The following is a 13650-nucleotide window of genomic DNA, read 5'->3' as shown; positions in this document are numbered from 1 at the left end:
CTCGCAGCTCACAGGCGCAACAGAGTGTGTGCTCAGTAGTTGTGGGAATGAGCTTAGTTGCCCATGGCATGTGGAATCTTCCCGGACCAGGAATCAAACCCACGTACCCTATATTAGCAGGCGGCTTCTTAACCACTGGACCACCAGGGAAGTCCCCCAAAGTCTGCCCTTTGGAACTCAGGAAAGGTCATGGAGGCTGGAATCTTGCCTACAAGAAATGGGGGATAGAAAGGCCTCTGTGCCAAGAGGTCCCCAAGGCTCTGCTTGGCATGAGGAAGAGGCTGTCTGTCAGTGTTGTTCAAGGGATTCACCCTCTCTGAAAAGTGTATAATAAATTTTCTAGACAGTTACCAGAGTTTAAGAACCACTGTTTTAACTAGTTGTGTCTAAATCCCTGGCACATGCCTGAAAACTAAAAACAGAAAAAAAGAAGATATCCACTTTCAACTTAATCCATGTGCACACAGATGGTTTATGTGGATTTGCAGTCACTAAGTTTTATATGTGTTAGTCAAAGAATTCCAAATAAAACCCAGACAGAATGCTTGACCTTCAGCTAAGATCAAGAGCAGGATAATAATATGAAAAAGCAGGCATTTATGTGTTTTCTAAACCATAAATCCAGCCACAGTACCCACATTCACATTGGAAGCTAGCTCTTAGTTGAACTAGCTTGGTATACACAGGGATTCACATGATTTGTTTGCAAGAAGAATCTAAAACAGGAGTCCTCAGACGTTTTGGTGCGTGAACTCACTGCCCACGCTTGCCACTGCCACAGACCCCCAACAAGAGAGGAATACTATGAGGGGACAGTGGTGACATGGGGTACAGTTGTTACCAGCTATTACAAATAAATTCTGAAACTAAATAAATTTCACAAACCTGAGTACAGACACTGACACATCAAAAATAAATGCCAGGACTTCCATGGCGGTCTGGTGGATAAGAATCTGCCTGTAAATGCAGGGGACACAGGTTCGATCCCCAGTCTGGGAAGATGCCATGTGCAAAAGTGCCCCACAACTACTGAGCCGTGTGCTGCAAGTACTAAAGCCCACACGCCTAGAGCCTGTGCTCTGCAATGAAAGGCCACGGCAATGAGAAGCCCACGCACCGCAATGAAGAGTAGCCCCTGCTCGCCACAACTAGAGAAAGGCCCCCTGTAGCAACAAAGACTCAACACAATCAAAAATGAAATAAATAAATGTAAACCCTGGTGGCTCAGAGGGTATAGAATCTGACTCCAATCCAGGAGACCTGGGTTCGATCCCTCCGTCAGGAAGATCCCCTGAATAAGGGAATAGCAACCCAGTCCACTATTATCGCCTGGAGAATTCCATGGACAGAGGGGCCTAGCAGGCCACAGTCCATGGGGTCACAAAGAGTCAGACATGACTGAGCGACTAACACACACACACACATACACACACACACAAAATAAATGCTGCATGGCACAGCCTTTCTTGGGAAGGAAAAGCAAGTACTTCTCCAAAAGAGCTGCAGAGGTCACTGGGAGTCTGCTGAGGTTTACTGGGACCACCCTGTGGTCTGGGAGAGGAGATGCAAGTGACACAGAGGAGGGACAACTGAACAGGAAAGGGTACTGCAATGCTCCATCAGGTCCCAGGTCCTCAGAGGATTAGGTGGGACCCCAGCCCACAGGCTGCTGTCCCGTGGAGGCCTTAGCCACCCAGGCCGACTCCAGCCCACTGACAGGTAGCCAAGGAGGGACCCATGTCACAGGTGTCACCCCAGCCAAGTCCTTGCAAACCCTGGGAAATGGGGAGGGACAAAAAATTTTTAAACTAAAATTTTTAAAAACTTTAAAAATTAAAATGTTTAAATGCTACAAGTAATCAGTGCTGGATTTACTTGAGGGCAAGTTTATCCTACACTTTCAAGAGTCACTGGTCTGGAAATCCAAGTATGCTTTTTGCCTCGGCAAACAAAATGCTGCGCTCTTCAAGCCAGTGGATCAAAATTATGAAATCATGAAAGCCACAGAAGTTACACAGCAGGGGGTTGGAAGTCTCTGTGTACGCATGATGAAATGGATGATGAATGTGAACTACTGATTCATCTGCCAACTGCAATAAGGGAACCAAGTGAAAACAATTAAAGTGTTAGTCGCTCAGTCACGTCTGACTCTTTGTGACCGCATGGACTGTAGCCCGCCAGGTTCCTCTGTCCATGGAATTCTCTAGGCAAGAAACTGGAGTCAGTAGCCATTCCCTTCTCCAGGGGATCTTCCTGACCCAGGGATCAAACCCAGGTCTTCCACATTGCAGGCAAATTCTTTACCATCTGAGCCACCAGGGAAGCCCCAGGGAACCAAACCCCTCCCCAATTATTGACAGAGAAAATAATTAGCATTTAAAAGAGTAAGTTGCCTTAACCATGTCAGCTGAATGAGGAATAAATAAAGATAAAGCCTTTTTTTTTTTTTCCAATCCTGCAGAATCTATAAGGTAAATCTCTCGACTAGTCTTGGAAAGACACTAGCCTATAGGGAATATTTTATGATTGGATCAGCTTAGAAGCAGAGAAATGGCTGCAAAGACCTGTGCAGACATGTTCCATGCCTAATTATTTATTATAAATACTTGCTTCCTGTCCATTGGGGTATTTTAACAAGCAACATGTTGCGCTCATGTTCTGGGGTATATAATGAGCTCTCTGTCATGCAGTTTCACAACAGCTTATAGTCATAAAAAGCAATATGATACTTACTTTGCTGTGACGGTACCATTTAAACTCTTAGCATTTAAAGAACAATATAATGGTGTCTGCAAAGCAACTTCAAACTTTGGTAATACTGGAAAAGAAAAGCAAGAATATTTTAAACCGTCCATTTTCCTCTTATTTTACAGTTTAACAAACTAGAGAATAGAACTGTCCTAAAGGTGTTGGTATTATTTAAACTTAAATTCGTTAGCCTCCAAATACACATTAACACATTGATGAAAGTACTTCACTCCACTCAAAATCTGAAACCCTAAAAGGCTGGTGACGAGACACCAAAAGGGCAGGGCTGCTGTGGACAGTCATGTCTGTGAAGCCTCCCCCCGGCAGAATCTAAGCTGTATCCAGATAACTAACAGGGACACAGTGCACAGCACAGGAAACTCTTGTCAGTGTCACGTGGAAGCCTGGGTGGGAAGGACTTAGGGGGAGAACGGATACACGTACATGCATGGCTGAGTCCCTTCACTGTTCACCTAAAACTATCACAACACTGTTCATCGACTGTACTCGAATACAAAATAAAAAGTTTAATAGAAAAAGTTAAACCAAAAATAAATAAATTGCATCCAGAACCCTAGAGGCAAAGCCATCTGAGTGCTAGAAGACCCGGCTTTTTCATTCAACTGTCTCCCGTTAGTGTGCACTTACTACCTGTTAAAATATTTCCATATTACATGATAAATAGCTACTTCTGAGGACTTTGTTCCAATTTGGTTTCTAAAAGCACATCCTGAGGCCCTAAGACTCTCCTTCTGCAGGCTGACATACATGCATTCACAGAGAATCTGCACCCTTTGAGACCATCAAAGGCAAATCTGGTGACAGTCTAACCCAATGGAATGTCATGAAGAGAAAGTTGTGTACTAGGATTTCTAGTTAATTACTAAGATATGACTACAAGTAATGATGCTTGTCTTGTGCAACAGGTACTGGTTCCTGAAGGTAATCCCAAAATTAGAAACCCCTACTTTGGCTGGCTTTATATAATTCAGCTATGAAATATTTTATAAATAGTAATAATTATGTAATGCAATCTGGTTGGATGGCATCACCAACTCAATGGACATGAGTTTGAGCAAACTCCAGGAGATTGTGAAGGACAGGGAAGCCTGGCGTGCCGCAGTTCATGGGGTCACAGAGAGTCGGACATGACTTAGTGACTGAACAACAACAACAAATACAATTAAGCTGTGAAATATTTCATAAATAGTAATATTATTTAATACAAAGCACTTCACTGGAGTTAAAAGAAAATATTTCCTACCAATCTAAACAAACCTATAGAAATAATTCTCTTCTTTAACTTCACTGACCAATGAATTAGATTCATCTCCTAATAATTACTAAAAGAGACAAAACAAGATGACCAAGGAATCAGCAGAACAGGAGAGCCTCCAGCTCCAGGTGAAAGACCCTGGAGGGCCCGGACACTCCAAGACCAAGACCAGTCCAGGACTCTGCACCGGCACAAAACTCGGGGCCACCCAGGGGTGGAATTTCCTCAGAACAAGGAAATCAGAATGTCCCCTCCTCAGATATCAAAGGTTGACGATCAATTCTGCCTCCGCGACATACCTCCTTCAACAACATACCACCACCCAGCACCACTCCTACGTGACATAAAAACAGCCTATGAGAGTCACAGCCACCTCTGACTTATTCCTCGAGATCAGGGCTGTCCAAAAGAAACAAAATGTGAGCCATGCGGTGTCATTTCAAATGTCCAGCAGCCACATTTAAAAAGGAAAAAAAAATCAGGTGAAATTAATTTTTGCAACATTTTATATAACCTCATATAGCCAAAATATCATTGCAACATGTAATAATATAAATAATTTAATTATTAATTTCTTTATTCATATCATCTTCAAAATTGGGTATTTTACACGCTGAGAGCACATCTCCATATGGACCAGCCACATTTCAAGTATTCAATGTGCTGAGTGAACCCTGAACTGGACAAAACAGTTCCAGATCAGAGGTCAGTAAACAAAGACCAGCAGGAGCTAAGAACGGTTTGTACGTTTCTAATTGGTTGGGGGAAAAAATCATAAGAAGAGTATTTCATAACATGTGAAAATCATGTGAAATCGAAATTTCCATGTCCATAAATAACACTGTACTGGATCACAGCCACTTTCACTTACATATTGCCTACAGCTGCTGTGTGCTACGATGGCAAAGCTGAGTAGTTAAGACGGAGCCATGGGAGCCACAGAGCATCAGGTTTCCCTATCTGGCCATCTATAGGGAAAAGCTTCGCTGCTCCCTGTTCCAGCTGGTCATGAAACTGAGCTGTGACAGCGCTGTGAGAGACACGTGGACCAGAGCCACAAATGTGCAAGTAGATGACTTTCCAGAATTACTAATGCCCAAATGGGACACACTCTCAAAAAATAACACAAACCAGACAGAAGAGCTTTGTGTACAACCTCAGAATAGTTGTTCAAAGTATAACTAATACTGGGATCCTACGCATTCACTCTCAGCCTTCCTTCCTCTCCACGCACCAACAAAAAGCCGGTGGGTCCCACATGGTTTACACCGACGTGTTTCCAACTACGACATTACAAAAGCGGCACCCGCAGGAAGAGGATTTACCCAAGTTAAACCCGGTCTTTACTAGTGTTGACCAAGTGAAAAATGGGAAAATCAGGAAATCACTGAGGTTATGCTTTAAAAAAAAAAATTTAAATATGTTATGATCACAGCAAAATATAAAAACAGAATAACTGTGCATAAGAGTAGAATCATGGGACTACAGGCAACCTCATTCCCACTTCACTCTTTATAATGATCTTTTACAGAGAAAAAATGTTCAGACCTATAGAAATACCAGGATTTTACCTCCATTGGGGTTTTTACTTTAAATAATACACCTCTTAGAAATTTCTCTTTTCCCTGTGGAAAGGAACAAATGTGTATTCCTTCAAAATAAGTTGAAGAATTCTTACCATATTCTGAAACCTGAAATGATTGATAGTATGTCTGGTCCTATTGGGAGAAAGAAAAAAAAGACAAGAAAATAAATGAGTTTCTATTTAATTACTTCATCTGTTTACTCACTTCACAAAAATATTTAGAAAAAACTTTAAATAAACTTTTATAATTATTTGATGAACAAAACAATTTATTTCAACTTTACAAAATTTTATTTTTAATCACCTGCAACATGAAGTCTGTGAATTTCATGAGTTTTTCTTAACAATTCACTAACATGAAAAGGTGACCTGTCTCTTTAATTCACTGCAGGTCACTGAAACAAACTACCTCACTTTCCTCATTTGTGAAATTACAACAAAATTAAATCAGGTTATTTATGAAGCATGGCAAACTAACAAGAAATGACTTCAAATTTGGTTTGTATATCCCTATCAAAGCTAAACAATGAAGAAAATAAAATTACACACTATTCAAATACATAAAATAGTCGAGGATACAAAATCATCATGGACCAACACCCTTTATCTTCCTAATTGCTTGAAGTATTGTCTACGATAATCCTTAAGTCAATATACTCTACCCTATTTTAACAGATATCATTTCTTTTTCCAAGATCAACAAGAAAACGTGTGACCTGTCATAGAAGGAGAAATATCATGTAACATCCCTTCTTTGTGGAATCTATAAAGACATGATACAAAAGAACTTATTTACAAAACAGAAACCACTCACAGACTTAGATGAGGAACTTCTAGTTGCAGAGTCCGGGGGATGGGCAGAAGGGATAGTTAGGGAGCTTAGGACAGCCATGTACACACCACTATATTTAAAACGAATAACAAGAACCTACTGTACAGCACTTAGAACTCTGCTCAATGCTATGCGGCTGCCTGGATGGGAGGGGAATTTGGGGGAGAATGGATACCCTTTCCTGTCCACCTGAAATGATCACAACATTGTTAATCAGCTATACCCCCAACACAAAGTGAAAGTTAAAAAAAAAAAACACTTTTTTTTAAACAGAGAGAGCTTTCCCCAAAGTAAACAACAATAACAAAAAAGAAAACGTGTGGCCTAGAAATATCTTTTTTCCCCAACTCCTCATGTTTCTATCTGTCCACTCCTAATCATAGTTAACACATTAAACAGAACCACTTCAAAATAGCTAAGAAATTCCACTAAAGAAATGTGTATTCCAATTCTGATTCCCTAAATTTATCAAAGCAAATAAATAACATTTTTAAAAAATCATTATTTATTTAATCTAAAGTAACTCTATACCTCCTAAACTAATATGATAGTATAAATCAACTATACCTCAATAAATAATAAAATTTTAATAAATAAAGTGCACACCAGCAATTTTTTTTAATGCTTAAAGAATACAGTTCATTTCAAAGTATAAGACAAATGTAACTAGTTACACATAAGCAAAATAATTGTCTAAAGCTTGGCTTCAACGTTGTCATTTAAAGTAGATCCCAAAGAAATTGTGTTGAGCAGTCTTTAAGAATCTCACATTTGTCCCTTCTATCTTAAAGTGTTTTCATGTCACATATAGGAATGGTATAAATTACATGTTTTTGATTCATTTTTAAGTTCTGATTTGCTATCCTCAAAAATCAAATCAAGAAAGTAATGTACCTGTAATACCCATTTTACTGATAATGTGAGAATTCTAGTCTTTAAATTGCTTATTGCTTTACAACTGGTAAGGCTGTGAACAAGCAGTTTAATAATGATGATGTCTGCTGATCAAGTTAAGCTCATATAGCAAATGCCACGTGAGTATCTCATGTAAAACATGGCATGAAGCTCTGTAAAGGTAAACTACAGTCCTCAGCACCAGAGGGTCAGTCTCAAGAGGGAGCAGACACAGTCCAGAGCAGTTCTGCAAGGCGACAGTACCCTAGACTTTCATGCACTGTGCTTCTGCTCTCAGCCCCCTACGCTTGACTTACACACACTTCTACCTCTAATCTCCTGCCAGGACCTAGATCAAATAATACGTGCTTCCCTGGATCCCCAATCTAAAAGTAATCTCTTTAATATCATATGACATCCCTTATATGTGGAATCTAAAAAGAAATGATATAAACTAACTTACTTACAAAACAGAAGGAGACTCACAGACTTAGAAAACAAACTCATGGTTGCCGGGAGAAAGGGATAGTTAGGGAGTTTGGGAAGGTCATGTACACACTGCTATATTCAAAATGGATAACAAACAAAGACCTATTGTATAGCACATGGAACTTTACTCAGTGTTATGTGCCAGCCTGGACGGGAGGAGAGTTTAGGGGAGAATGAACACATGGGCTTCCCAGGTGGCGCTAGTGGTAAAGAGCCCGCCTACCAATACAGGTTAGGCAAAAAGATGCAGGCTCAGTCCCTGGGGTGGGAAGATCCCCTGGGGGAGGACGTGGCAACACACTCCAGTATTCTTGCCCAGAGAATCCCATGGACAGAGGAACCTAGAAAGCTGCAGGTCCGTGGGGGAGCACACAGTCGGACACGACTGAAGCAACTCAACACACACAGATACATGTATGTGTGTGGCTGAATCCCATCACTGTGCATGTGAAACACCACCACACTGTTAACTGGCTGCACCCCTGTAACAGGAGGAAAAGGGCCAGGCACAACTTTTGAAAGAATGACATAGCCCAAGGACACAACATAAACCGGTTAAAGTCAAATGAATCCAAGATGGCAGAGAAGTCGACTTTGATTAGACCTTGACTCTCAATCAGCAAGCTAAATGACACACCCAGAGACACCATGACAGTTGCAAGACACTGTCAAAAGACCAAGGAGTGGCGGCGGCCCAGGCCCTGGAAATCTCCACCCCTTCCCAAAACTAGTTGGAATAATCCTCCCACTCATTAGCATATGAAATCACTCATCCTATAAAAACTAGCCACCCCACATTTCACAGCCAGCACTCACCCTCTGTGACGGCCCACACTCTGTCCATGGAGTGCGCTTCTCTCTGAATCTAAATAAATCTGCTTCTTACCTATCACTTTGTCTCTCACTGAATTCCTTCTGTGATGAGACATCAAGAACCTGAGCTTCATTAGGTCCTGAAACCAGTCACTGTGGGTTTTGGCTGGGTTCGAGTCCCAGCCACATGGGTTCAAGTCCCAACCTGAGGTAAATGGTTTCACCACAATACAATAAATAAATAAAGAGTTCAAAGTTTGAAAACAAAACAAAAAAAAATTAAACTAAAACAAAAGTAATCTCTCTGCCTCCTTGCACTTCAGCCCTTCTTCATCACTTTTTACCCTGTATCCAAAATATTTAGGTACATGGCTTCCCTTGCTGTAAGTTCCTTCATGGCCAGGTCCATGTTGGATCATGTTTTTACCCTTCATAGTTTATCCCTTGACATGTTAACTTAAAAGAGTGTCTGATACAAAAAAGTTCTCAAAATAACATGTTTTATATTGAATAAAAGTGCTAGCTTTGACAAATGTAGAAAATTCACTGTTTGGGCCTCCTTTAAACAGCCTTGAAATCAACACTTAGGCAATTATTTAACACAAGTGGTTACATTAGATTACATCTGAAATGAAGTCTCCCTTCCTGCCTCCTACATTACCAATCATCCCTGACAATACCTGGATTTTCCATCTCTCTGTTTACTGTCTCCTCCCCTTCATTCTGTCTATAGATGTTGTCACATCTTCTGTTCTCCTGGTACTCTTGAGTATGTTTCTGAATCATTCCTTGTTTCCTTAACGGTCCTTTCTGATCTTGAAACGTTGGTCCTTCCTATCCTGAGCCCCGTGCTCTTCCCGTAAGTTAGTTCAACTTCCATGGTGTTAACTGCAATCTCTACAGTAAACACTTCTAAAACTTTATCTCAAGCTGGAGATTTAGACTCAAATACATCTTCTGGACACTTCCACCTGAATGTTCTAGAGAATGTTCTGGACTTCTGGATTTCCTTGGTGGTTCAGTGGTTAAGAATCCACCTGCCAATGCAGGAGTTCAGTTCAGTTCCATCACTCAGTCATGTCCTACTCTTTGCGATCTCATAGACTGTAGCACACCAGGCTTCCCTGTCCTTCTTGGGAGTTGGAACAACCAACTCCCAAGGGTTGTTGAAACTCATGTCCATCAAGTCGGTGATGCCATCCAACCATCTCATCCTTTCTCATCCCCTTCTCTTCCTGCCTTCAATCTTTTCCAATGAGTCAGTTCCCCACATCATATTGGAGTTCCAGCTTCAACATCAGTCCTTCCAATGAATATTCAGGACTGATTTCCTTAACCATTGACTGGTTTTATCTCCTTGCAGTCCAAGGAACTCTAAAGAGTCTTCTCCAACACCACAGTTCAAAAGCATCAATTCTTCAGCACTCAGCTTTCTTTATAGTCTAAATCTCACATCCATACATGACTACTGGAAAAACCATAGCTTTGACTAGACAGACCTTTGTCAGCAAAGTAATGTCTCTGCTTTTTAATATGCTGTTTAGGTTGGTCATAGCTTTTCTTCCACGGAGCAAGCGTCTTTTAATTTCAAGGCTGCAGTCACCATCTGCAGTGATTTTGGAGCCCCCAAAAATAAAGTCTCTCACTGTTTCCATTGTTTCCCTATTTATTTGCCATGAAGTGATGGATGCCATGATCTTAGTTTTTTGAATGTTGAGCTTTAAGCCAACTTTTTCACTCTCCTCTTTCACCTTCATCAAGAGGCTCTTTAGTTCTTCTTCACTTTCTGCCATAAGGGTGGTGTCATCTGCATATCTGAGGTTATTGATATTTCTCCCTGCAATCTTGATTCCAGCATATGCTTCATCCAACCCGGCATTTCGCATAGTATATTCTGCATATAAGTTAAATAAGCAGGGTGACAACATACAGATTTGACATACTCCTTTGCCAATTTTGAACCAGTCCATTGTTCCATGTCCAGTTCTAACTGTTGCTTCTTGATCTGCATATAGATTTCTCGGAAGTCAGGTAAAGTGAAAGTGACGTCACTCAGTCATGTCCAACTCTTAGCGACCCCATGGACTGAAGCCTACCAGGCTCCTCCGCCCATGGGATTTTCCAGGCAAGAGTACTGGAATGGGTTGCCATTGCCTTCAGAAGGCAGGTAAGTTGGTCTGATAATGCAGGGGACACTGGTTCAAACCCTGATCCAGGAAGATTCCATGTGCCTCGGGGCAACTAAGCCCATGTGCTAGAAAAAGTGAGGCCCATGTGCCCTAGGGCACATGCTTCCCAACAAGGGAAGCCACTGTAATAAGAAGCCCACTCATCACAAGTACAGAGTAGCCCCTGCTGGCCAAAACTAGAGAAAGCCCATGCTCAGCAATGAAGAATCAGCATAGCCAAAAATAAAATAAATATATATTTTTTAATGTCCTGGACTCCTTTATCTGGAGTTAGTCTCCACTAGGGAGCTTTTCTTGATCGCCTCTCCCCATGTTGGATTAGATGCCCTTCTCTCCCAAATATCCTGTGTATAACTCAGTTACTTTACTTAATATACTATAACCATCTGCTTTGTGTTCATCACCTGGAACAGACTATGAAGCCATTGGGGGTACTACACTTAATTCAGCATCCTTTCAAGGTCTGTTGAATGAATGTACATATTAATGAATGAACATATTGATTTTTGTCCCCAGGCTGGTTCTTATGAGGCGGGGATGTGGGGGTGGGGGGGAGCTCATCAGATTCGCCTCAGTTATCTCATAGCATCTCCTGCAAGAAATTCAGAGCCTTCAGACTACCTTGAGGAGGCACAGCCATCAGCCAAGTGACCCATGAAGTAACCTTAACTCTGCACTGCATTTGGAAGAAATATGAATGTCTGGGAGTGGAAGAAAACAGTCATCACAGAAAACTGAAGAAAATGTGGGAGAAAAAAGCTTCTTTCCATTGTCATTTAAATTGTTCCAATAAACCAATAAATCATCTAGTAACCGAGTGGTGATAGTGTGCTTTGTAACAGATGAGGTTTTCCTAGGATGTTTATAAGATGTGACATGCAAATCTAGAAGGAAATTATTTTACTGTTCCAGGGGTTTAAAAAGCAGAAATAAGTTTTGGCATTCTCAACATGTGGTCATTAGGCAATCGGGCCATACCAATTTTCACAAGTTTAGTATTTTTTTATAAAATATTTTTATAGAATATACAATCAAGAATATAGAAGATACTGAAATACTTTAAATGAATAATAATTCCAAGAATCAGTAGCCATTTATGCTATAGATAACAAAGATACCAACAGGAACACTTTCATTAGTCCAGAAAAGGCTTTTGCAAACTTTTTCTATAAAATGCACAGCAGTAAATATTTTAGCCTTTGCAAGCCATATGGTCCCTCTTACAACTTCTCAACCCTACTGGTGCAATGCAAAACAGCCAGAGACAACACAAATGAGACTGGCTGTGTGCCAGCAAAACTTTATTTATAGAAACAGGTGTTGGGCTGCTGACTCCTGGTCTAAAAACTAAAATTTATTTCCATTTTGTTCTGTTATTTCTAGCTGAACTCAACTAAATTTGACAAAATCAAACTAAAAACATGAAGCAAAAAAACAACCCTAGACCTTTCGTAGGACGTAAAGTTCCATTTACTTAACTCTCCTTCCCTTTCAAAGCAGTCGTGTCCGACTCGTTGTGACCCCACGGACTGTGGCCCACCAGGCTTTTCTGCCCATGGGATTCTTCAGGCAACAATACTGGAGTGGACTGCCGTGCCCTCTTCCAGGGGATCTTCCCAACCCAGGGATCGAACCCTCATCTCTCATGTCTCCAGCATTGGCAGGTGGGTTCTTTACCATTAGCACCACCTGAGAATCCCTTCAAAGCAACAATCTGCTTCAAAATGAGTTTTTAATATTTATTCTAGCTCGTGAAAGAGCTTGTGCTCATTCACTCTACCAGCAACCAGAGAGAGAAGCTGACCTGAAGGCTTAAATATTTGGGCAGCGTATCTTCTAAGCAGACACCTTTCCAGGAAAAAAAAGAAAAAAATAGAACTCATCGAGGTCTTCAGAGCTCTGCTTTCCTTAATATGGTCACTGTTTCCAGGGAGAAAGCACTCCCTTAGGAAACCTGCTCTTCAGCACACATGTTCATCTGTATTACATGTGACCCCATCTCAGTTTGATTTCTAAACAATTTCTAAAGCAGAATGGAAAAGAAGAACCCGGAGGTGCTCTTCAGTAATCTCTGGACTTCTTTATCCCTTTATCCCTACATCAATAGTTCTTGGTGATGGTGTATATTGTGGAAACCAATCAAATGAAAGGGGAAAGACAGAAAACAGACTATTTTTACTACCTTCCTAAAAAATCTGCTATGACTACAGAGCAAATTGGAGACACATGAATTCCTAAGACCTGCTATTCCAGTTACTGATTTCCCTTCTCTAACCATGAAGCCATCCAACTGCTATAAGAGGGCTTTTATTTTTTAACAAACCTCAAAAAATATGGCACACGACCTGACTGCTTAAAGATGTATATTTTTAAAAACTGCAGGTCAGCTTCTTTCAACTCACTGCTAGAATAAAAAGAAATGCCAGAAACAGAATTAAAGGATTGGATGGACTCGCTTTTGTTGCACATTTATGTTCATTTATGAACATGTTAACTTTGCAAAAAATCTGCTTTAGCATTGATCTCCCGTGTCTGGATTTAATTTTTATTTAAAGATTAAGAAAGGCACTAAAAGTTTTTACATCCACATATAACAGGTTGCTAAAATGGAACTATTTCAGACTCAGTTTTGGCTCTGCCCCCCAAGATGGCAGAGGCCAAATATAGCCACATTCTCAAGCCCAGGAATGTGCAAGACTAGCAGGCAGGACTTGCAAAGGAGGGCTCCAAAAAACTGGTTTTGCAGCTCTTCACCAAAAGAAAATCAACTCGAAACGAATTTTAAGAGAAAGTTTCTGATGTGCTAGGAGTCTGACACACCCTA

General features: G+C 40.8%; 1 protein-coding gene across 1 annotated transcript in view; it reads right to left on the bottom strand.

Annotated features, from left to right (window-relative positions):
- The window catches only part of CD109 (CD109 molecule), a 134555-nt gene that overhangs the window by 68697 nt on the left and 52208 nt on the right, over positions 1-13650 (bottom strand). Inside the window, exons 6-7 of the mRNA XM_027550947.1 lie at positions 5703-5742; positions 2734-2818 (exon numbers count right to left, since the gene is read on the bottom strand). Of these exons, the coding sequence (XP_027406748.1) occupies positions 2734-2818; positions 5703-5742 (125 nt within the window). The remainder of the gene's footprint in view (positions 1-2733; positions 2819-5702; positions 5743-13650) is intronic.

The sequence above is a fragment of the Bos indicus x Bos taurus genome, chromosome 9 (assembly GCF_003369695.1).
Source record: "Bos indicus x Bos taurus breed Angus x Brahman F1 hybrid chromosome 9, Bos_hybrid_MaternalHap_v2.0, whole genome shotgun sequence".
NCBI lineage: Eukaryota > Metazoa > Chordata > Mammalia > Artiodactyla > Bovidae > Bos > Bos indicus x Bos taurus.
This window is presented reverse-complemented; position numbering and strand designations above follow the sequence as displayed.